Source organism: Phoxinus phoxinus, assembly GCF_949152265.1.
Source record: "Phoxinus phoxinus genome assembly, chromosome: 20".
In the NCBI taxonomy this organism is placed as follows: domain Eukaryota; kingdom Metazoa; phylum Chordata; class Actinopteri; order Cypriniformes; family Leuciscidae; genus Phoxinus; species Phoxinus phoxinus.
This window is the reverse complement of record NC_136895.1, coordinates 9,041,173-9,065,248: the sequence shown is the minus strand read 5'-3', so window position 1 is coordinate 9,065,248 and position 24,076 is coordinate 9,041,173. Positions and strand designations below refer to the sequence as shown.

Sequence of the window (24,076 nt, the reverse complement as noted above, 5' to 3'; positions counted from 1 at the left end):
GTTGACCAAATTACTAATTCATGTGAACCTTGAAAAAGAGAAGTCAGTAAGGTGGCGACAAGTCTAAGCCACTGCCTAATCCATAATAACCCATCCCAACCCTTATCTTACTCTTCAAAGAGACATGGATTGGCAAAACATACCGGACAGAACTTGGGTGGCCGTGGGCTGAGCCATGGGGGCAAGACCCTGCTGCATGGACAACTGGTGCAACTTGGCCAACTGAGATAAAAGAAAAACGGAAGGAAAATGTCACTTCATTCTTACGAAAAGGTTTTATTACTCTTATCAGAAGACACAGCTGAGTATTGAATCGTTTAATGAATTCACAAGTGTAAAAAACAGGCTCATTTACTTCACAAAAGGACACTCAATTAATGAAAGTTATGCAGTATGAGGATGGTTCTCAGAAATTCTCTCTAAAGCCTCTTACCTCTGAGTGTGGAATGCCATATTGGTTTTGTACAGTATAAGCCTGAAAAAGAAATAGTGGAGAGTGTTAAAATGGAGAACATCTTATTCAACCATTCTATTTTAAAGATCCTCATAATTATTTTAAACAACTACAAAACTAGAAACAGGGTAATTTTGTTGCAGTTTTTTGTATTATTTTTTTTAAAGCATTTATTTTTCAGAATTTCCCTGTGAACCGGAAGTTGCAACCGACTTAACTTCAGTGTTGTGTTGTATTTGAAAGTGAAACAGAATATTGAATAGAGGATAGGGTTTTATTTTAGCGCACCTCCTCTCCATCCCTCGCTCCCAGCAGACAGATGGTTGGAGAGGAGTGGTTAAGGATATTTAATCCAAGTCTTTAAACTGACATCGTCAGAGAAGGAACGCCATTCCAGTTTTGATTAAAGATTACTACCGTGACAAGCAAAACATTTATTAACTTGCACGGATTTATTGTTCACCACAAGACTAGTAATGTGCCCTAACAAATTAAATAGGGTCAGTTTGGATTTCATGACGACTTAAATATAAAAAGGAAAACCTTTTTTTATCATTAATATGGTTGTTTGTTGTTCTCTGTCTTTAAACTCAACATTAAATCATAATTTACTAAAATATAAAACATTTCACCCAACATTGTTTTCTTTACCGTTTTCTAACTCAGAAATTACTGATGGGTTACGCATGCCATTTCATGTTGACATTGACTTCAATTTGTAATTGAAATATTATTATTGGCTAACTACTTAACATGTATATACTTTTCATACTGTTGTTCATCAAGGCGGGATGAGTTGCTAAATTATGAATATGCATTGAGATATATGCACATTCCAGCCTGAAGTTGTTAGCTTGCCTTTGCTGATCTGTTGGCTGATTCTTGAGGGTTTTCGGGCACTTGTCATCTGAATAGGCCAAAACTATGGGGTCTCTTCCCCCACCACATTCACTCTCATAGTTCAAAAACTGTCGAAAGGGGACAGATGTGAAACTAGAAGATCTCTGAATCAAGGCTTCTGCATCAAAGAGAATAAGAAGCCAAATAGCCAGACGCAAAAGCTACAGAGAACGCTACGTGCTAGTCCCAGAGGTTCTCTTGCATAAGCCTGTTTAAAAGTTTAAACACGTGGAAGAGAGATGGAGAGAAAGAAACCGAGGGAGGATAACATGGAAAATAAAATAAAAAGATCAGTGATGCAGAAATGGCAGTCCATGTTGAAGAGCAACCCTAGTTTGTGTCTCTGGCAGCCACGTTAATGAAAATGATTGGTCACAGTTCTCAAGGAAAACGTTATTTAGGGGGCAAAACATGACCTTTCTTTGTCAGGACGGATTTAGCTTGTCTCCGGAGGTGAGTTCAGAATCTTCTACGTGACTGCCACCCCTACCCTTCAATGTCTCTGATTGACTACCATTTTGTTTTGCTATCTCTATTGTTTAGCCTCCTTTTCAATGTGTACTAAACATTTTTAAAATATGAATTTCTTGATCCATGGAGCACAAAAAGGGGTTTTGAAGATCAGAAGGTCCAGCTAAAGCCGGGATCAGACTACAGGAGTTTTTCAATCTTAACCGATTGTGAAATCTGGTTGCATCACGCACATATGGAGAAAATCTCAGAAAAATCTGCCCACACAACAAGATTTAAAAATTGTGGTGCACTACAAGATATTATTAAGATTATCATGTCAGATTTAGCACCTCAGGCAATCTCACTGAACGGGAGGTTTAAGATTTGATCTGTAAACGCCTCACATTACTAGATAATCTGGACCGAACATAGGAACCAAACCGATGTCCTGGACGCGATTTTTTTTTTCTCCGAATTCTGGGAGGGGTAAATGAGTCATAAATCGGCCTAAAACTCCTGTAATCTGTATTTCAAGTCTTCTGAAGTCACACAACAGCTTTGTGTCAGGATAGTCCACAATTTAAGTTCAAACCTGACAACGCATAATTTGAATGCAAATGAGATTTGAGAGCAGAAAAGTTTAAAGTCTGTATGAAGTGAAAATTAACTCTATATAGTTAGATCTTACTTTGAACAGTTTATCTGTGCATAAGTTTAATTTTGTACCAAATTTTTTAACTCGTTATTTTAAATCAAACTGTCATAAATGGATCTTTCAGTGAAAATTACTTTTCTTCTGTGACGTATACCAGGCTCTATGTTTGAGTGCAACATCCACATCTCAAAATCCAAGCAATAAACCGATGGATAGAACCAAATCCCTGCCCAACATTTTCTTTTTTGACAATCTATTTCATTCAGATGTCCTTCATAATAGAGAAGAAAAGAGCTGTTACTGCTGATAGATCACGAGTGAACAATGACTTAAATTTTGGTCTATTTCTTACGCAAAGCTATCATTTACTTCAGGAGACTTGGAACATAGTGCATAATGCCCTTTATTAGCTATTTCTTTCTGCGGCCCTCACACAAGTTTGAAATAATGTTAGGGTGAGTAAATAATGATAATAAACATTAATTTATTTTGGGTAAACTATTACTTTAAAATATAACACAATGCTTCCAAATGATTGGCAACGTACATGTGCTTGGAGGACTTAAGGTAGCGGAGAAGGCGGAGCTTCCATCATTTTTAGTAATTTCCTTTAATTATTTCTTTCCTTCCTGTTCACCGAGCTCAGAACGCTCGTAAATAATGTAGAAAAGCATTAATCGCCTGGCTGAGCCACTTAACGCTGCGTAATCCTTATGCACACACACATTCGTGGGACCTTCATTAGCGAGAGCCGTGGTGATGTTGTCAGTCCCGTCTCCTGGCAGACAGCATTTATCTCCGCTCGTTTAAGAGAATGTCACTGCTCGGGCCTGACACCTCGTCCTTACAGCTCTCGAGGTAGAGTGTGTGTATTGGAAGGTCACATGGTTCCCCGTTTTAGCCTTCACATCAGCATTAGTCAGAGGAGGCTGACACTTAAAGGAATAGTTCACCGAAAAATTAAAATTCTGTCATTATTACTTCACTCTCAAAACACACTGGATGATTTATTTAATATTTATGCAGTTGCTTTCCATATAAGGAAATATTTGTGTGAGGAAGAGAACTAAATTGTTGTTGTTTTATTGAAAATGTTTATCTGAATTAAAAATTGGCATATTATTACAACAAAAAATTACAACAAATGCCACTGGTTCTCACATGTTTTGTATATGCATAAAAGCAGCATTCTGCTAAACATCTCCTTTTGGGTTTCACAGCAGAAGCAAAATCATAGATTTCCAATAATAATTTTTGAGGTTATTTTCCTTCAACGCATGCTTAAGAGTTTTGGCCGTGCTATTTTGCGTCTCTAGGCTGTGATAAACATTCTTTCATCATTATGTTTAACGGCTGACTTGGGGATGGGTGATGCTATCAACCGTTCCTGTTAATCTTCATAGTAAAACATGCGCATATACACTGATGATTGTCTGCCTAAAAAGACCTCAACATTAAGTCGAGAGATTAACAGTCATTCACACCATCATAGTGTCCTCAAATGAACTTTACGCATTGGCAGAGAATCCTGTAACTGTAAAACATCAAGAATAGATGTTTATTCCTAACAGAAATTGTCAGTGATAAACACCTCTTAAAGTGTGATATTTTTCTGCCCTGTAATTACACATTTCAAAGCTAAGTTGTTTGCAAACTTGGGGAGTGAGATGAAAAATCAAGACAGTTTAAATTGAGGTCAGTTCCTCACTTAAACTAAGGATTATGGATTACATTTTTTTACATAGCACACATATCATGTGGGCACCTATTATGTTGTTTATTTTATTTATTTATTCATGGGGGTGGGGCTTATAGTTGTATGGACAAGAGCTAACTGTTTTTAGGGGAAATTTCTTAAATAGGGAATCTTACATTTTGTAAATACAATAGGACCAAAGCCATAGCCTTGGGGGACACCGTTTACCTGATACCTGTAAAGTTTACACAACTTTACAAAGTCAAGTCAAAACACAATGGTCAGCAAAAATCAAGATTGCAGTGGGTCGAGGGTAAAGCCATGCCTAAATGGATCGTCAAGTGGAAAAACAATCTCATATCTAAAAACAGTAATTGCTGTATAGTCTCGCTCACTTGCTCAAGTGGGCAGGACACTGGCTGCAACATGCGGCAAGAGGAATGACAGAGGGGAACAGAATTCCCATCTTCATGCAGGGGCGGAAGAGGCAAATAAAGAAAGAGTGGGAAGCACAGCTCCCTATATTATCCGTCATGGATAAATAATACTCACTTGTTGCAGATCCAGCCCTCCCTGAGCCACTGAGAAAAGCGGGTGAGACGCAAACTCTGACGTTTCGAAAACCTTAAAAAGGCAAATAGGGGACAGAGACACAAACCAAGGCTTCATTCGCATGTCATTACTCATTAGTCTTACGAATATGCATATTTCGCATGTACATCAGCGGCAATTTTGCTGTTACTGCTGTCAATTACCAAGCGTGATTTGAATACAGACAGAAAAGTGTTAATAAGGGAAAAAAAATGTTCTCTGATATGAAGCAATGAACATTAATTTAATTATTAGACATTAATCTTGCTCTTTTTACAACAGACACATAACTATATCAAACAGACGATGTATCATAAGTATGCACGTCAAAGTTTCTACCACTGCGATTAATTACACCATTGGCGAATGACTCCAAAGCACTTTTAATGGTGAGGAATATTCATGAGCCTGATTGATCTTAATGCTACTGTTATTCATGCATAGGATTGTTGATAATGAATAGCCGTGTCAACATGAATAAACATAACGGCCTCTCTACTCTCTTCTGGAGACGTGTTAGAGAATTATGTGAAGTGAATAACAGGCAAAACGATAGATTAAAGAGTGAAACAATAGACCTCAGTCCGGGTAGACGGCATACTTCATTTGACAGGGACGAAAACAAGGCTGTGAAGGATGGAAGCGCGGTTTGTTCAATGGCCATTCAATTAAATCTGACAGCCTAGTTAGGAATAGCTAGTAACACTTTATTTGACCGTGTCCTTGTTACACATGTACTTACTATAGTAATAACAGTCAATTATGCATAATTGCTTGCAACTAACCCTAATCCGAACCCTAACCCCATAGTAAGTGCGTGTATTTAACTAATATTTCTCAGAACTTAAATGTATAATCACACTGTAACAATGACACCTTCAAATAAAGTGTAGCCGAATGGTTTTATGAAGGATTTTGTTCAAATTTGGACTCATTCAATCATGAATTCAATTATTTGCACACAAATGTGTTCAACTTGTGTTACACATATGAGGTTCTTTGAATAGACATTGGATGTACGTCTCGCTTTCGTCAAATTAAATATGCCGTTCACACTGAATGAGGTCTATTGAGGCTTTTCGCAATATGTATTAGTATATTAGCTCTAGGTTTAAATTCGAACATGACACATTTATATGCGTGTAAACTAAGAAATGGAACTAAACATCTTTATACATGTTCGCAATACTTACATGACTTCACTCCATGACATTAATAATAGCACACACAAGCAAGCTTCAGAAATATTTCATAAACACAGGCTGCCCCCCCACCAACACCCTTCATTGATGGACAGACTCGTTTTATTAAAGGGAAATTGAGGCAACATGCTGTGTGGGGCTTTATGAAACTCTATATTAATTAGATTCTTAATATACTAAAGTATTTTCAGGGCACACAGCATATTTACAGGTGGGTTTTATGTTTTTGGATCTGCTCAATCCCATTAATTATATTTGAAACAATTAGGCCTTGTTCCCACAGGCATCAAAAATCTTTTTTTTTTGTAGACTAGACTACATTCATACTTGGTAAAATACTGCTGTAATAAGTTTCACGCCATGGTGAGAAGCCATAATTGACATCCACAATGACAACTTTCTAATTTCCTCTGTAGAAGAAGCACCTATCTTGGCATCATGGTGACACCTACGTCATGACTGTCACAATCGCTGTAGCTGTAGCAGACATTGACTACACTGTCTGAACTAATAGATTCCAATTTCATACCTTGCAAAATGTCAGTTTGGACCAGCAGTCCTGAAGACTGGATTTGAAAAACAAATCAGATTTGTGTGCAGCGAGAACAAGGCCTTGAAGGAATATAGTTTCGCCCCAAATTAAATTTGACTTGGAATATAGTACACGATTTCTGGACCACTTTTTGTGATTGGTTTGTCATTTTGTTGCTTGACAACCCATTCACTTTCAGTACTCTGGAAAAAGAGCTCTGGGATATTCAAAATTTCACCTATTTTCCACAGAAGGAAAAAATCATACAGGTATGAAACTACATGAGGGTGAGTAAATTATGAAAAAAAAGTGTTTGGTTTTTTTGAGCGAACTATTCATTTAATGCTTATTAAAGGTGCACTACGGAAGGTTTGTCCAAGTTGAAGCTTAAATGGGTCATGAGTTAAAAACATCCTGTAAATTTCAATTTTAATTGAAACCAAGCTCAGAAAACGACTTTTTCGAATTCAAATTAGGACGTAATAGTGCTACGAAAGACCGCCTCTACAGAATCAAATCAACGCCTACTTTTATATCATCACATCTTTGGCCCCGCCCACTGGAGCATTAGTGAGATGAGAAGAGAAGAGTGATATAGGATCACTGGACTAAAAATAAAATTACCTTCCAAAGGATCCTAATGCTAGGTGCTAAGTGCTTATTTATTTTCAACTATGTGAATGTCTTTATTTGTTTGTTCGGTACATTTCACTGTCGATTCTTTGGTAGATCAGTCGTAATTTCAGTGCAGGCTCTGCAAACAGACTTTTACTGTAAGATATGGACCTAACAGTAATGCCACATGTAAATAACCGTTTTAATTATATTTCCTAATCTGTGATCAATAAATTCTGGTGTCATTTATGTACAGGCAGATGTTCTTTGTCTCAAAAAATGCAGTGACTAAACGGCCAACTTCACATTGTTTCTCTTAGTAGCATGAAAAAAAATCTGTTATTTAAATTTGATTAAATTATATACAGAAATATTTTTATATATTCCCATCATAATCAACGATTCTTATTTACACTGTTATTTATGATTAAAGCATTCGTGAGAGTGCAGAAATCGAGCTGCAATGATGAGATCACTGCATTCATGCGCTCAACAGTCATGTCTGTCATCGGCTACAAGCTCATCGCTGCAACCTTTCGTGACACAGGAGTAGATCTAAATATAATGCTATAATCAACACTTTTCATTATTCGCTAATCTCGACAGCTATAATAGTAAAAACAAAAGTTTTCAAGATGTGGATGAGTTCCACATGTAATACGTATTTCAATTGTAAAGATGTTATACAATCACAGCAGTGGGCGTTTACATTGAAATCTCACAGCAGACATGCCACTTCAAAATAGAGGGCTGAAATCAGGGTCGAAAATAGCCTTTTATTTCTAAATCTTGACAATTGCACCTCAGGAAACATGACCCCTTTAAAACTGCAAATTAATCACGGAGAATTGTATAGGTGTTTGGTTTCAGCTGAGGATATGATGGATTGAGGGTTACCAGTGGTTACATGTGCGCAGTTTATCACAGCGAATGTCAAAATTTACATAAATAATAATACCTCTTGAGTATGGGAGTCTTCTACTGTTGTTTTAACTAATTGAAAACAATTGTTTTAAAATAGATAATGTTACAAAATGTATGAATTTGACAACCACACAAAGACAAATTATGTCAAGCTGACACTTCCTCGAAAATCTGACCCGAAAGCTTAAATTATATTTAATTGACCTCCTATATTCCTTTTAACCGATGTATGTATTTAACTGATGTATGATGTATACATGTTTCATCCTAGTTTTAACATAGTTAGTTTTTAATTTGTTTGAATGTACCTTCTTGTAAGGCGACCTTGAGCGCCCAGAAAGGCGCCAAATAAATAAAATGTATTATTATTATTAATTATTATAAAAATATTAATTGTAAATCTGCAAGGAGATTGGTTCGAACACAGATTTTTTGTGTACTTGCTCAAATCAATTTTGTTCATTTGAATAAATAAAAAAACATTTTTCATAGTGCACCTTTAAATGTTGCAATTTTTATGAGAAGAAAAGTGGGACACTTAGCATTGTTGATGAAAGAACCACATTTTGCCATATTTTTTACCTGATTTCCAGCAAGAAGAACTGCACCTGGAGCAGGACTGGGGCGGTACGGAATTGTAGCACCCTTTGGAGGAGACTGCAAACATAAAATAAAGCAATTGGTAACTTTAAATCAGGACTATACAGATTCACCCATAGGTTTCTCTTACCTAAAGCAGAAACATTTGGTCATATTATCTTAATGACTGGAAATGCTGACACGGTGCACAAATGCAACATTATCGATCAGCTCTTCATCGGATCACTTAAAAGCATACCATTATCCTCTCACAGGAAGTCATTTGGCCAGATAATTTCAGAATGCCATTAATGCTTGCTCATGATATCCTCAGATGGAAAATGCAGCCGAACTTTGTTTTTTTTCTTTGATGATGCTACTCTACGAGCCTGTTGTTCAAACCCAGATTATAACTTCAAAAAATAATAAAATACATTTACAAAATGACTGTTAAATCTCTCTTGGCCCTCTGAGACAAGGTGTCATCTGGGCCTGAAGAATATCTTACAACACATCTTACACAAAACAACTACAGATAACTATCGGTAACTAACCTGCTCATACAAAGTCATTTGATTAAAATGCCAAAATACAAGAGGTCAGAATGAGGCCAAACCATAAGAAAGATAAAATGAAAACCCAGTGAAGCACATCCCCCATGCTTGCTCAACCAAACAAAAAGAATCTTTTTAAATATTCATTGGGTTACTTTGCATAATTTGCATCCTGGAGCGGGCAGACAGTTGAGGATTCCTAAAATGGGCAGTGTCGCAGTCAACAATCTGGCCCTCATCCGGTCCATTAATAATTAAACAGAACGACCAGGACGCATGCATTACAATCCACTGAATAAAAACGCTAAAATCTTTTCCTGAACAATTTATGTGCAAAAGAAAAACCATTTGAGAGGAAATGCATTTCATGCTGCGGGAGATCTGAGAACACATTCAATAATCATTACTGTAATGATTTTTAACATGCAGTTAGTTAGATCAAGTATCTTTGAAAAAAGTATTTGACAGCTGCAAAAAGCAATAAAAATATCTGTTTAGGCTACAGAAATGTATTGCATCCATTCTTTTCACTGCCACTAAAGCTACTACTGAAAACCAGTATGCCGTCTTTGAAGTACAGAAGCCTTTGAAGTCTTGTAGATTAAGAATATCACACAATAGTCACCCACAACAGTTTTTCAAGGCCAATGCATGCATACAAATGTGTTAATGAAGCCAAATGGATTAGCTTGGAGTCAAATTACCTCCAGTATTACAGTGCAGATGAGCTTTACACACTGGATGATGGCGTCCTGACTGCCAGATATCGTCACGCCTCTCTCTGTGGAGTTAGGGAGCAGATCTCCTGCCACCTGTACCTGAGCCCCTGTTTTCTGCCACACAACGGAAGAACAGATCATTAGTACACTGTTTTACATAGGTCAGGTGTCAAATCTTACTCCTGGAGAGCCAGCTTCATGCAGAGTTTGGCTCCCACACACCTGTCTGAAAGTTTCGAGTAATCCTTAAAACCTTGATTAGCATGTTTAAGTTCAGGCGTCTTTATTTAGGGTTGGTGATTCTACTAAGAGGAGGATTGGCTCCTGCACGAAAGCTCAACCCAAAGTTTTGCTGACCTTTAAAGATGGTGCGGAAAGCAAAGACTTGTATTATCAGTTCGTCTGCGTCCATTGCAAATCACGCCGTTTTTACTTCCTTTTTGGCCAAATCTTTTCCGGGCCAGTACGTCTACCTTTGGCTGTTTTGCCAAGTTTAGTGTAAATGAAGATATCGGATATGGGTCACTTTTAAAATAAGTTGTAAGCTGGTCGTCAACAAAAACTGTTTACCTGGTGCTACTAACTTGAAAGCCTCCAACCAAACATCCCCGTTTTAAAACGTACTCTATTGCTTTGATTATTTGAACGCACTTGATATTCCCCTAACTCCAACAACCTTCCCGTTGCCCACACCCCCCTTCAACTGCATTACAGAACACTCCAAATTTAGCGTGACAGACCATTCACCATTACCTCATACCATCCTAACAGCCCAGAGACCATAAATGTAAAATAAATGGGCTTTTACTGGCATCCAAACCCATGAAATATGCAACAGCGCAAGTAGTCCTAACATGGACGTCATGGGGCAGAGAAAAGAAAGATAGGGATATGGAAAAGCACTCACCTCTCGGATCTCTTTGATTTTGGAGCCGCCCTTGCCGATGAGGGAACCGCACTGACTGGCCGGGATGACCAGCCGCAGCGTAACTGGAGGCTTACTAGTGACTGTGCCATTCGCCACAAGAGCAGCCAAGTCCTTGAGGGCCAAACATAGAATGGATGACGTGTTGTCACAACAGTTGGACAACTGAAAGTTGTGGTGTGACTTGTAAAGGATCTTTCAAAAGAGCAAATGTGATTCAGGGTGGTTTGGAACCAGGATAAAGATCTGGTTGGGTAACTAGAACGTTTCAGGTTTAAACCTGCAAGCAGTGATCCATAATCTATCACCATTATTCCCCTTTGAACAAGAGATTAAACCCCAGGTTACTCCCTGAGGGAACTGGCCATTTGACATGCTTCTTCTACCAAGACTGCTGCTACCGGCTTAACCTGGATTTTCCAGATGGGATCAAACAAAGGTGCAATATTTGCAATATAGTATTTTTGCTGAGCTATCGAAATTGGAGTTGAGAGCTGTGACATTTCACTATCTAAAATGTTGGTGCCATAATCTTATTTATTAGAATCACTGGCCCGACCAGTAGGAAAAAAAATCCTTAGTATCGAGCCTGGCATTCTTCAACAAGATTCGAGACACACCATGAGTTAATCTGGTGATTCCCATTTGAATGATGTCCTCATAATTCACAAGGATCGTTAACGTACATTCTTTGTTCCCCGGTTTGAAAATGCCATTGTGCACCACTGACCCTTCATGGCTTTTGATTGCAATCTGATGAAACGTTCTTTACCAAAGCCACTTTAATCAATTTCTCTATTCAGAGTTTGCAGATCGATATCCCCTCTAACAAAAGGTTATAGCCGACTGCACCGCCATCGAAGACACCCATTGATTTTTATGACCAAATTAAATGATATTTACCCACCTGCCATCCCCACTTGTCTCTATCAAGGTGTGACTTGTATTTTCAAGGTGGGCTACATAAAAAAACCTGTCAATAAGTTTTCTGAAGTTTGCTGAATGTCTGCATAAGACAAGTTGTATGAACAAATGTTATGATACTTTTCTGGTCCATTTTTGGTGGTCCCTTTCAGAGCTTTACATGTGGTCACATAATCATTCAATGAAAAAACAGCTGCATGAAGATTTAAATGACATGAAAATTTAGCTCAACAATCCGAATGCTGATCATATTTAGCTGATCTATCCCTTTAAGCAGAAGAGGACAACTTGTGTTCCACTCTTACATTCCTGGCACTACAAGAAATCAGCTTCAACGTCCATTATTCAGCCAGTGCAGATTCAGAGGCTTTCTCTTTAATTAAACCAGGTAATAAATATCAGCCAGAATCGTGGCCCACCACTGCTGCAATCAATTAGGGGGAAGCAGGAATCTTGCAGAGTTTGAAATGTAAATAGCGTGTGCTGTCTCTCTGCCCATCAACCCAGACCTCACCTACGTGAGCAGAATGAATACGCCTCGAGTGGCGTCTCGGAAAGTAGAGCTAGCGAGTCTTTTTCTTCTCTGTTTAGTGTTTCCATCAGCGCTAGGGGTTTGAAGACGCTGTTGTTGTGTTCTTTCAACGTCTCGCCCTAAAACCTCCAGAGAACGAAGGGGAGGTGGAAAAAAGAAAACTGTGCATCTTTTCTTGTAAGAGTTTCAGGGGGAAAATATGAGAAGGAATATCCTAATTATATTCTCAAATTCTATCTTGTCCTTCTTTGTGGCTTTCTGTAGTCTTTTCTCTGCAGAATTAGTAGAGATATTAATATGCCCCAGTCTTAATGGCGGTGACTAAATCCCCTGATTCATTCTTAATGTTGGGCGTCACACAAACCCTTTACCGGTCATACCTCTCGTCTCATTTAACAACCTTCCATAATAAAATATCAATTTAGATATTACACTCAGCAGATTGACTCTGTCTTATTTGCATATTATCTGTTGAGTAAGCGGGTCCTGGCCTAGAATTTATGACAATTTATATGGGCTCTTGATCTGATGCAACTAAGGAGCTGTTTTAAAGCATATGCAACAACAACTCAGGGTTGAAAAAGTGAACCTGATTTCACCAAGTACAGCATGTTACTGGATCAGATTTGAGTGACAAGTTTACAGTTTATGTCAATTTTATGCATGCAACCAGGGTTAGGAGCTTCTACATTAGTTAGGAGTTATTCACCTATCATTTCCCTGATTGAGGGATTTTATGATTTTAGGGATATGTTATAGGTAGGGTTAGGTTTAGAGGTAGGGATAGGACTAGGACTAAATTTTCAGACAATAATGTTGTTCCAGGAACATGTCTTACTTGGAAAAATCACGGTGACGCAGAACCTGATTTCATCAAGTGCAACATGTTCTTGGATCAACATATTTGTTGATCCTGGAACAACATTTCAATCAACCAATCTGATTTGAGGGACAATTTTTACAGTTTATGTCAAGTTTAGGCTTACAACCAGGGTCAGGTGCTTCTACATCAGTGTTTTTCACCTACCATGTCCCCCTGATTTTAGGGATAACGTATATGTAGGGTTAGGTTAAGGGGTAGGGATAGGGTTAGAAGTTTTCAGACAAGAATGTTGTTCCAGGATCAAAAAAATATGTTGACCCAGGAACATGTCTTACTTGGCAAAATCACAGTGACTGGGTTGAAAGCATGCAAAAAAAAAAAAAAAATCTGATATTATTTTGTTGTTTAGTGCCATTCATTTGCCTTCTGTTGTTGTAGTACCACAAATTACCAGCAGCAATATGACCTTCAAAAATATAACGTGCAAACATTTCCCACAAAAGAACCTTGTGCAATTATTATTGAATGAAATCTAGTATCTCATGACATTTTTAGATAATATATATATTTTTTTCAAGTCTAGACTTTCACAGTCTTCTCCCAACTGTCTATTCTATCATATCTCATGCATCCAAAACTCTGTGAGACATGGCTTTAAGATGTCATCTGTGTTCTCAGCTGACTTCAAGAGCAGCGAAAACATTCTGGATCAAAGCCGGGCCAGTACTCAATAGAGCTTCTTGTCAAATTCAACCAGTAATGCACATGATATTCTCGGCATAAACGAACCCCACCGCCACCTTAGGGGTTTCTATGGTGACTCTTCAGACTCTTCGCACGGACTTGTGCGGCGGACAGGGAAATTCCTACCAGATGTTTAATGAATGGCTCCATGCCTTCTATGAAAGGATATCAAATACATAATGGATTTAGCAGGAGTGAGAAGATTCATTATTACTTGGTGGGTGTAGAGCAGACATGCTTCAGGCAGACAGACACACCTCATTGACTGCCAGTTATATAACTCTACTGATGCTATTAATACATATGAATGTGTGATGCGTCTATTTGTGTTTCTATAAACGACTGTGCGTTTTCAGGTTTACATCTGCATTTTGCATTTACCTTTAACTTTTTAATTGGACAATTTCCTCCAAATTTACTTAAAGCTTAACTCTTTCCCCACCGGCGTTTACAAAAATAGTTGCCAGTCAGAGGCAGCATTTATTATCATTTTCACAAAATGTTCATAGTCCACAGAAGATTACACTCAGTATATCAAAAGAAAGAAGAGTCTCTGCTATATTCTAGCATCAATCATCCTTTTTTTTTTTCAACACTTGGGTTTAACTTTTTTGGGGGGTAAATTTATGCAGTTTTGATTTCTACGCTGTTGAATGTTTGATAATCGCATTAGTTTATTTGTGCATAAACAACCTTTCTCCGCTGTGTCCGAAATTGCCCCCATACCCTTAAATAGGGCACTATTTGATAGTGAATGAGGGTATAGGGGGCGATTTCGAACACACCACTGGTTTATGAATATCTTTTTCATCGCTTTGTTTTTGGATCCAGAGATTCAGTGCTCTTTCAGAAGATTCGTAAGAGCGCCCCCTACCGTATAACAGTGAAAACATGTAAAAACTTGTCAATGGCAGGGAAAGGTTTAAAACTGTCATTGCTCCGCAAATCAGATCCCGCCCCCAAACTCACACCATTGGTTGAGTTAATGTTGCCGTCAGGCAATAACGTATTTGAAGTATATGACACACATCAGCTTCAAATGCTGTTGTTTTTTTAGTCCCATCGCATTCTACGGCGTCTAGCACTTTTCAGAGATCTGTATGTCTCTTTTCAGTAAACGTTCACTGGCATCACCAAGGGAACGTAACGTGTAGGGGTTCAAATAACATTTCTGAGGCTATCCTACAACAGATAGGCACCCCACTGCTATGGGACCGACTGACGGTATAAGAAAACTACCCACGACTGTTTCATCCAGCTGCTCTTACAAACCATCTCTCAAAATTGCTGAAATTCAAATAGTTCAAAGGAGTTTATCTTGACAGCTTTATTGCTGCAAATCGAACAGAAATTATAATTTTTTAGCAAAAGTCGGTTATTTGCAAAGTAATTATACATTGGGATTGACATCCATTTTTAAAAATAATTTTTACACACAATAAGATTAGAATAAATGCATGTTTTAACAGAGCAAACATGGTCAATTTTTTCATGGGAACATTTCTCTAATGTTGGCACATTAACATGCATGTTTATGTCATATTTTATGGTTTATTGCTCTGCATGATTGTATATGCAAGAGCAGTTTTGTTGTACTGACCTCTTCCAGTTTGATTGTGATCATAGTGAAGGCTCTAAACACACATTCTGTGGCGCCCGTGATGGTGATGATTCTCTCTGGGCACGAGCCTTCTGAGATGTTGATGCGTGCACTGCTCTGTATGGGTGGAATAGTAAAAGCACATCAATTAATGGCATGAAAAAATGTGTAGAATTTAATTTTTTACTCAGAAATTGCTAGAAATTTCACAAATTATTAGTAACACATTGATTTAAGCATAAGTATAAAGACTGAGATAGCATTTTTTTTGTAACGCGTACTCCAATTATCTTTGTTTTACTTACAACTTCGAAAAGTGTGTGTGTGTGTGTGTGTGTGTGTGTGTGTGTGTGTGTGTTTAAAGTGGGCCATTCGAAATATGTGCCTTAGAAACTTTTTTTTTTTTTGTGAGTGCATTTTTTACCACATAAAATATTAACAAAAATGTATTTTAATCTACATCAGGTGGGATGCCAGCAATACTTGAACCACCAACTGTTATTTTACACTGTAAATTGGGAAAAACACCTTAAACCATAATGAATGTACACTAGGCAACGCAACAATAAATTTTGTTTTAGTTTCGGTATTCAACCTTGAGAAAAAATAATAAACCACAGCACATTCCTATCCAGACGAGATTAGATTTCTCAGAGGATGCTCGAGAAAATAGTAAGCAATTTGTTCTGTTTTTGTGTGAGAAAAACACAGACGTGTTCGATTCGGATGGGATTAAACTTAAAACCTCAGGGAAACTAGTTCTGCATATCGCGTGTGTTCTGTCCAAATGTGTGGATCTCCAGCAGAGATCTGGACTGGGTGATTCATTTTCCTGCAGAGCTCTGACTGTCAGCTTCACTTAAACTGATCTCTCTATCAATCACGCACAAATGCATGCAAATGCAACTGTTTATCGGCGGCATAATTTACACATTTTATGCAATTTATGTATAATGTACAGATATTTACATATATAGTGTATAGACATTTATATCTTTACTAAATGTTTGCCGTGTTTACTGTATTATATAATTGTAAAAAATGATCACATATAAGTATATAATGCGTTTAATGTCTATGCATTTAAGCCAGATGAGAGCTGTGCGTGAGCCCAAGTTTATTTGTGTAGCGCATTTCCCACATGACGGCAGTTTTAGTTTCGCTTTATATACATTTGTTAAGGCTTGGCATTTAGAATAATTGTTGTTCACTAGAATTTATGTTTGTTTTATACTTTATTTTTCATTCCTGCTCTGTTCTGAATACCGTTACATAACAAGGATGTGTTAGCCAGGGGACCTAAAACTAATTTTATAGTGTTAATAAAGTTTGTAATTGTTTCACTTTATTTACCGGAAATTTTTGCCTTATTTCTGAATGTAATAATAAACTAATTTATTCAACAATGCAATATTGACCTGCTGTGACTTAAAGTATAGTTCAGGTATGACTTATTTCCCAATAAATATTTTAGTAATATAATGTTGGACTGTTTGTGGTTTGAACTTTGCAGACAAAAAGACAAGGTATTTATATATATATATATTAATAGAAGTAATTTATTGTTTCTGCTTTGAAACAATATGTATTGTGAAAAGCGCTATACAAATAAACTTGAAAACTTGAATAATTTACCTCAAAAACTACAGTTTAGTCATGTATTACTCACCCTCATGTCATTCTAAACCTGTTTCTTCAGAAGATTTGGATTATAGTGCACTTTTCTTGTGCTTTTTTGATAGCTTTAAAATCCCTGGTAACTATATGTTTTTGTTGTACGGAATATAGAAGTGTGAACATTCTTCAAAATGTCTCCTTTTGCATTCCACAGAAGAAAGAAAATCATTTGGAATTGGTGTGACATGGGGCAAGTACATGATGACAGACTTTCTTTTCAGGAAGAGCTATTCCTTTTCCTAGTTACAGCACTGAACAGCAGAGAAAAACATCCATTAGCAATATCTTCTGTTTATGACATTTATCGGGCCCAGGATTGACCCCTGTGGTGTCCCAACCAATGCAATAGAAAATGCCTCATGTGCAGGCTTGCGTTCACATTTTCCACCCTCAAACCATTAATTAGGTAGAAGAAAACAGTCTTTTTGTCATTTTATGTTGTAAGGAAGCAAAAACCTTTAGGTAAGGGTGCAAGCGAGCTAGAGAATAAGAGACTATGTGTGCTTTTGTTACCTCATGAAGAATTTCTACTGATCATCAGTGTCAGAAGAAAAAAAATAAATATATATATATATATATTCTCGGAGGGACACTCTCACCCACGCCTGGGTTTTTTCTCCCTGGTTACCCACTTCAATCTTTATCCGGAAGCTATTGTTATTAGCAGCTACCTTGAAAATACCAAAGCATTCATATCAAACTAATGAATTAGTGGTCGCAGCCTGTGCGCCGTCATGCGCCCTTGAGATGAAAGGCTTCATTTAAATATTCATGTCTTCTGCAGTCTTTCAGCTTTAATGTGGCGGACATCAACTGTTTTCAGGACGTATGTGGGTAATAAGGGCGTTTCGTTGTCTTTTTTCCAGCATGAATCCACATTTATGTGTAGAATTCCATGTGGCGCTAGCTTCAAAAGAATACCGTCTGTTCTGCATGCATGATGCATGCTGGGAGGCTGAGAAAGACAACATCTTTGAGTAGCATGTGGCTTACCTCCTCTCGTATCCTTTTCACAGTCTCTCCTTTCTGTAGGGGGAGAAAAAAGAAGATCATAAAGCACTCATTGCCTTTCTCTCATGTTTGTTTGTGTGATATGTTGTTTCCCCAGAGTGGCTGTCTTTCACAATGGCTTATAGTGGAGGATAAAGTGAGTTTGACTAGTTGAACAGATAGCTGAAATTAATATCAATTCTGCTTCGCTACACAGCAATATGGCATCTGCATGCATATGCCTCAGGGGAACAGGTTTTCCAATCGAAGGCTCTGCAATTGGACTGACTTGGGAATCAATAGTCCATGAATCACTTAGATAGCCTCAGATAGTGTCTCGCTATCTCAGACACAGAAGCTAACGTGTGCGGCATAGTCATGACTGCAGATCCGAAGATCTGCTTTAACACGCTTGGCTGGCGTTTCATTGTCTTTAGATGGGCTAAAAGGATGATTGGATATGTCATAACACAGGTGAAGTGGGACTTGGGGGTTTTTAATTTATCAAGGAAATTGAAATTTCACATGAGATGTTTTCAAGACCACCCATCTTATAAAACTTCCCTTAATGCCAATAAAAAATGCATGCCACAGAGTTCTTTAAAACTGCTGACACCATATTTCATTTGATTTGAACAAAAACAAGGCTGTGGAAGAACACAAGTACAGTTTGTTACAATACGTTGTACAGTTGCGCTCTTGTGTGTTGATCATTTGGCCAATGAAACTTAAATAACTTAAATTGTTGGTATTCATCAATGTAGGGTTGTTATAGTTCACCAAAACTAAAACTGTAAAAAAATAAAAAAAAGTTTTGCTACTTGAATTAAATGTTATCTAAAATACAAATATTTATAATAATATTTAGACTTATTTAATTTCTCATTTTCATTTAGTTTACCTTGATGTACTAAAATAACTATGCATACTAAAAAATAATATAAATGACAAACACAAATTAAAATTACTAAAACTTTGACAAAAATGTAAATGTAACTGAAAAATATGAGAAAAAAATAATTAAAATAATTAATATAAACTATAATATTATCTCAATGATACTAAAATCTACCTTTAAGTTTTTCATTATTTTGTACATAAAATGTATTTTTGTCAACTAAATTCAGAATTTTAGAAATTTTCGTCAGAAGGCTACAACAAATAATAAAATGAAAAATCAGTGTTTCCATACATAATGTTAATATTATTATTTTTTATTTATTTAAATTCACTGCAATGATTTATGAACAAAAAAGCTTGCATGAACAAAAACAAGGCTGTGGATGATGCCTTGTGTTTCATGAATGACGCCAACTGAACGACTGCATCCGTTACTCTTTTTTATTCATGTCAAATAAAACATCGTCAACTGTGGCCGAGCTCTCTTTCTCCTTATAATACACAATTAACTTTCATTTCTTTCTCCTGAAGACGCATTACGAATAGTAATCGACTCTAGATAGCCCTCCCCCACCAATATCTCCAATGAAGATTTGTGATGGAGAACCACCGGTAACGGCACAGATTTAGTCTAGGACTGTGTTTAATCTTTGTCCGGGAAACCAAGCCTTGGTTATTGATTTCACCGTGAGGAGCTCTACACCACAGGCCTTCATTAATTTACTATTCTTCAGAGAAAAAACAAGAGTGGGAAAAAGAAGACAATAGAGGATGTCAAAGTCATCGTTTAGCTGATCTTATACTGGGACGTGATTAAGCATTGCATGATCATCATTCCACAAATGTCACCCAAAAGCCTTGGGACAGCTGCATATGGATTCAACCCACGATGAGACACGTACCATTTAAATTAGCCCAATGAAACGACTAACTCTGGCATAAATTAATGCATCAAACAGATGAGGGCTTTTTAACTTTTTCTTTTTGATACAGCAATGTTACACTTTGATTTAGGAAATTTGCCAGTACTGGAAGGAACTACTGCCAGAAAGATACTCTACACAAGTATTTAAATGCAGACACGAATGCCTGGCCAACGAACAGAAACAGTGCATAACCTCGATACTTAAGGGGTGATTGTTATCAATGTGTTATGACTCAGCTAGCTAGCTATAAACACGGATTATGGTTGTTGGCAGATTAAGTTACTGTTCTGCCATGATAGTAGTTGGTCTGAAATCAAAAACTGGCTGTAGTAGAATATAATGTAAGAGCTAACGACAAGTATAGCGCCCCTTGTGGCAATGCTGAAAATGAAACACGCGATGAGCTATGCTAACTCGTTTTTTTGCTTTGCAGCATTTCCTAAAGTGTCAGAACACAATATAAAATAGAGTTTGTGTAGCAAGAAACGTTTACTTCCAACTTGTAGCTAATGTTCGTGCAATCTCATTTGTACGTTTTTGTATAATCCTGATGGCTAGGTTTAGGAGTGGACCTTCATACTTAGGTGTTCTGTTTCGCTATTTTAGTAATTGATCTGAAATCAAAAAGTAGAATACAATTTACGCTAACAACAACAACTATATCTCCCCTTGTGGTAATGCTAGAAAATGAAATGCACACGATAAGTTAAGCAAACTCGTTTTTTTTTTGTTTCGCTGCATTTCCAAAAGTGTCAGAATTAAATATGAAATCAAGTTTGCGTATGAAGAAAAATCAAGCGGCCAATAGAGTTATCAACGTGTTATGATTCAGTTAGCTATCTATGCACATGTTGAGCTATGCAAATATGATTTTTTATTTCTCTAACTTCCCAAAAGTGTCAAAACACAATATGAAGTCAAGTTTGCGTATCAAGGAACGTTTACTCAAAAGGGCAATAGAGTTATTAATGTGTTATGATTTAGTAAGCTATCTATAAACAAGTTGATGGTTAAACAAATTTTAGTAAACTTGCTCAGCCAAATGAGCTTTAAACTGTTGTTCTGGCAAAAAAAAGTAGTTGATCAGAAATAAAAAAGTGACTATAGTAGAATATAAATTACGCTAACAACAACTATAGCACCCCTTGTGGTAATGCTAAAAAATTAAATGCACACGATAAGTTTAACAAACTAGTTTTTTTGTTTCACTGCATTTCCAAAAGTTTCAGAATGAAATATGAAATCGAGTTTGCGTATCAAGGAACATTTACTCAAGCGACCAATAGAGTTATAAATGTTTTATGATTCGGTAAGCTATCTATAAACATGTTGACGTTTGAACTAATTTTAGCAAACTTGCTCAGCCAAATTATCTTTAAACTGTTGTTCTGGCATATTAGTAGTCTATCTGAAATTGAAAACTGACTGTAGTAGAAAATAATATACGCTAACAACAACTGAAGACTTCAGATGCAAAAGCCTCCAAGTGCCATCTGAAACTTTCTTCTAAAATTAGCATTTTTATCAAGCTTGTATATTTAAGTTCAGTAATTTCACTTTAATGACAATTAATAGGTCATTTCCATTGCCATTAAAGTGAAATAAATGAACATAAACATACAAGCTTGATAAAATTTCAGATGGTACTTAGAGGCTTTTGCATCTGACGTCTTCAACTATACCACCCCTTGTGGCAACGCTGAAAATTAAACGCATCAAGTTTGTCTAACAAGGAACGTTTACTCAGGGAGGACGATAGAGTTATCAATGCATTACGATTTAGTTAGCTACCTATAAAGTTATAACGCCACTTGTGGCAGCGCTGAAAATGAAACGCACAGGTTGAGCTTCTGCCTTCCAAAAAGTGTCAGAACACAATATGAAATCGAATTTGCGTGGCAAGGACATTTCCATTCGCATACTTGCGTTAGAGTATGTTTTGGCTCTACTTGTTGCAGCTAGGCTCTATTTTATCGATCGACCAGATCCCTGCAACGGGAAGCGTAGCCAAGCTTGTTCTTGATTTATTGTTTGGATGTTGTGATCTGAAGATACCACTTTTAGGACATTGCAACATACTTTGTTTACTTTTCGATTCATTTTGTGCTAGACAACGGAGTGCACTGGTGTTTTCGAGGAGACGTATTTGCAGCAACGGGGACCCCTGTGGAGCTCAGAGCGGGTCTGTATCCTTCTGTCTGGCTCTGGTCCTGAGGCCAAGCTCTGGCAAAGGCCCAGAGACCTATTAGCAGGCCAGTTCTGAAGAGAGCTTTGTATCGCGAGAGATTAATTTAGAGCCAAATAAATGCCAACAACTGTGTATTTGTGTTTTGTAGCTCCAGGACCTAGAGTTGGCCGAGGTAGGGAACAGAAACCCCACAAAAATCATCTCATCAGTAGCTGACACACTGTTTACTAATCATTGTGACATCTACATTTGGGCCTCTCCAAGAGATTGTGCCATGTTTAGACAATTGCACTCGCTCTGGGGATAAACAGAGCTAGCTGTAGATTTTAACAATGCAATACATCCAGATCATTAATACATTTGATTTACGACTCGTCGCATTTAACAATCCATTTGCTAGGAAACATCAAGTCCTGTAGTGATACATTCTGTGGGTTTCTAATCTGCGTTTTTTTTTTGGATTGTAACCTAAAGGTTTGTGAGAAAGATTGCAAGAACAATCTAATACAAAGAAAGAAAAAAAACCAATAGTGACAAAAAAAAAAATCTCAAGACGCATCCACCAAATCTAATAAGTCAACAGCAGGGACAACGGGAACAAAGAGAATCGCTCACCTTGCCTATGATGCTGCCGACCTCCTGTGAAAAGAGAAACAAAGCAAATGTCAGCTTATTGATCAGCGGGCTCACTCGCCGCTCATCTGTCTGTGGGTTTTGATGAGGTAGGCTGGGTCTGGAGTATCTGTGCACTCGGGATCACGTGGAACCATATTAGATCAGGGCCCTCCAGGCTCCGGAAGCACTCTGTACCTTTTAAATGTCCCATCTCAGGTTTAAAGTCAGCACAAGATGGTGTTGATAACCCATTTGACAAATGTTACCAAAAAAGTGTGATATCTAAGAACAAATCTATCAGGAACGAATTGGATTGTGAAAGTTGCCACCGTAGTGATGTGAGCCAAAGTCATTTTAAAGGCGGAGCAGGGTTTAATCACATTCTATTTTGATTCAATATTAAAAAGCCAAACTTTTCTTCTTTAGATTAACATGCACTGATTAACCGTTCAAAATGTTTATTGATTTCATGTTGACTTTAGTTAAAGGGTTACGTTCACCCAAAAATATGAATGCTGTCATTAAAGGAACCGTATGTAAGAAATGTATTTCAATTAATCATAAAATAGCCCTGATATGTCAGTAGACATTAAGAAATCATGTTAATTTCAAATACTAATATCACTGACAACAGTAGTACGGCCAGGATATTGTCATTTAAAAGTGAAGTTGCAGCCCTCAACTGATGTGGATGTTGTCATGTTGTGTTTTGGCCTGATACTCCACCCTCCACCTATCTACCAATCACGAAGTCAGTAGTGTTTCGGCATCCGGGTTGCCAGCTCTGCTCTCTTGCCATTGGAAGCTCCTTATAGCAGCCTACGTTCCTGCTGGGTCCTGCAGCCTATCTGGCAACCTCGAGTCAGGGGGGAGGGGATACACCGCTCTACAGTAATTTGAAAGTGATTGCAGTACCAGTTTTGGCCACAATCTTACATACGGTTCATTTAATTACTCACTTCCATGTCTTTCCAAGACTTTCGTTCATCTTCGGAACACAAATGAAGATCGTTCTGATGAAATCTGAGAGCTTTATGTCCCTCCATTGACAGTCTACGCAACTACCACTTTAAAGACCCAGAGAGGTAGTAAAGACATCATAAAAGTAATCCATGTGCCTCCAGTGGTGTAACCTCATTGAGACGCGAGATTTCATTAAATTCTCTCAGAGTTCATAAATATCTTCATTTGTGTTCCGAAGATGAACTAATGTCTTACGGGTTTGGAACAACATGGGGGTAAGTAATTAATGACAAAATTTTATTTTTTTGGTGAACTATCCCTTTAAAGTATGCTTGACAAATGGGCATACAAACACACTCAAAGAGTGTGAAAGCGGTAAGCACATTTTAGATTGT

At 37.4% G+C, this 24,076-nt stretch overlaps 1 protein-coding gene across 9 annotated transcripts in view; it reads right to left on the bottom strand.

Moving 5' to 3' along the window:
* Nucleotides 1-24,076, bottom strand: part of pcbp4 (poly(rC) binding protein 4) — an 80,028-nt gene that overhangs the window by 6,993 nt on the left and 48,959 nt on the right. For 6 of the 9 annotated variants that reach the window (XM_079594116.1, XM_079594118.1, XM_079594121.1 and 3 more), the window contains 9 exons: nt 22,719-22,742; nt 18,093-18,125; nt 15,423-15,539; nt 10,782-10,913; nt 9,860-9,988; nt 8,605-8,679; nt 4,711-4,782; nt 434-475; nt 144-222 (listed from right to left, as the gene is read on the bottom strand). In XM_079594116.1, coding sequence (XP_079450242.1) covers nt 144-222; nt 434-475; nt 4,711-4,782; nt 8,605-8,679; nt 9,860-9,988; nt 10,782-10,913; nt 15,423-15,539; nt 18,093-18,125; nt 22,719-22,742 — 703 coding nt within the window. The remainder of the gene's footprint in view (nt 1-143; nt 223-433; nt 476-4,710; nt 4,783-8,604; nt 8,680-9,859; nt 9,989-10,781; nt 10,914-15,422; nt 15,540-18,092; nt 18,126-22,718; nt 22,743-24,076) is intronic. The other 3 variants (XM_079594122.1, XM_079594120.1, XM_079594119.1) reach the window with 1 other exon arrangement.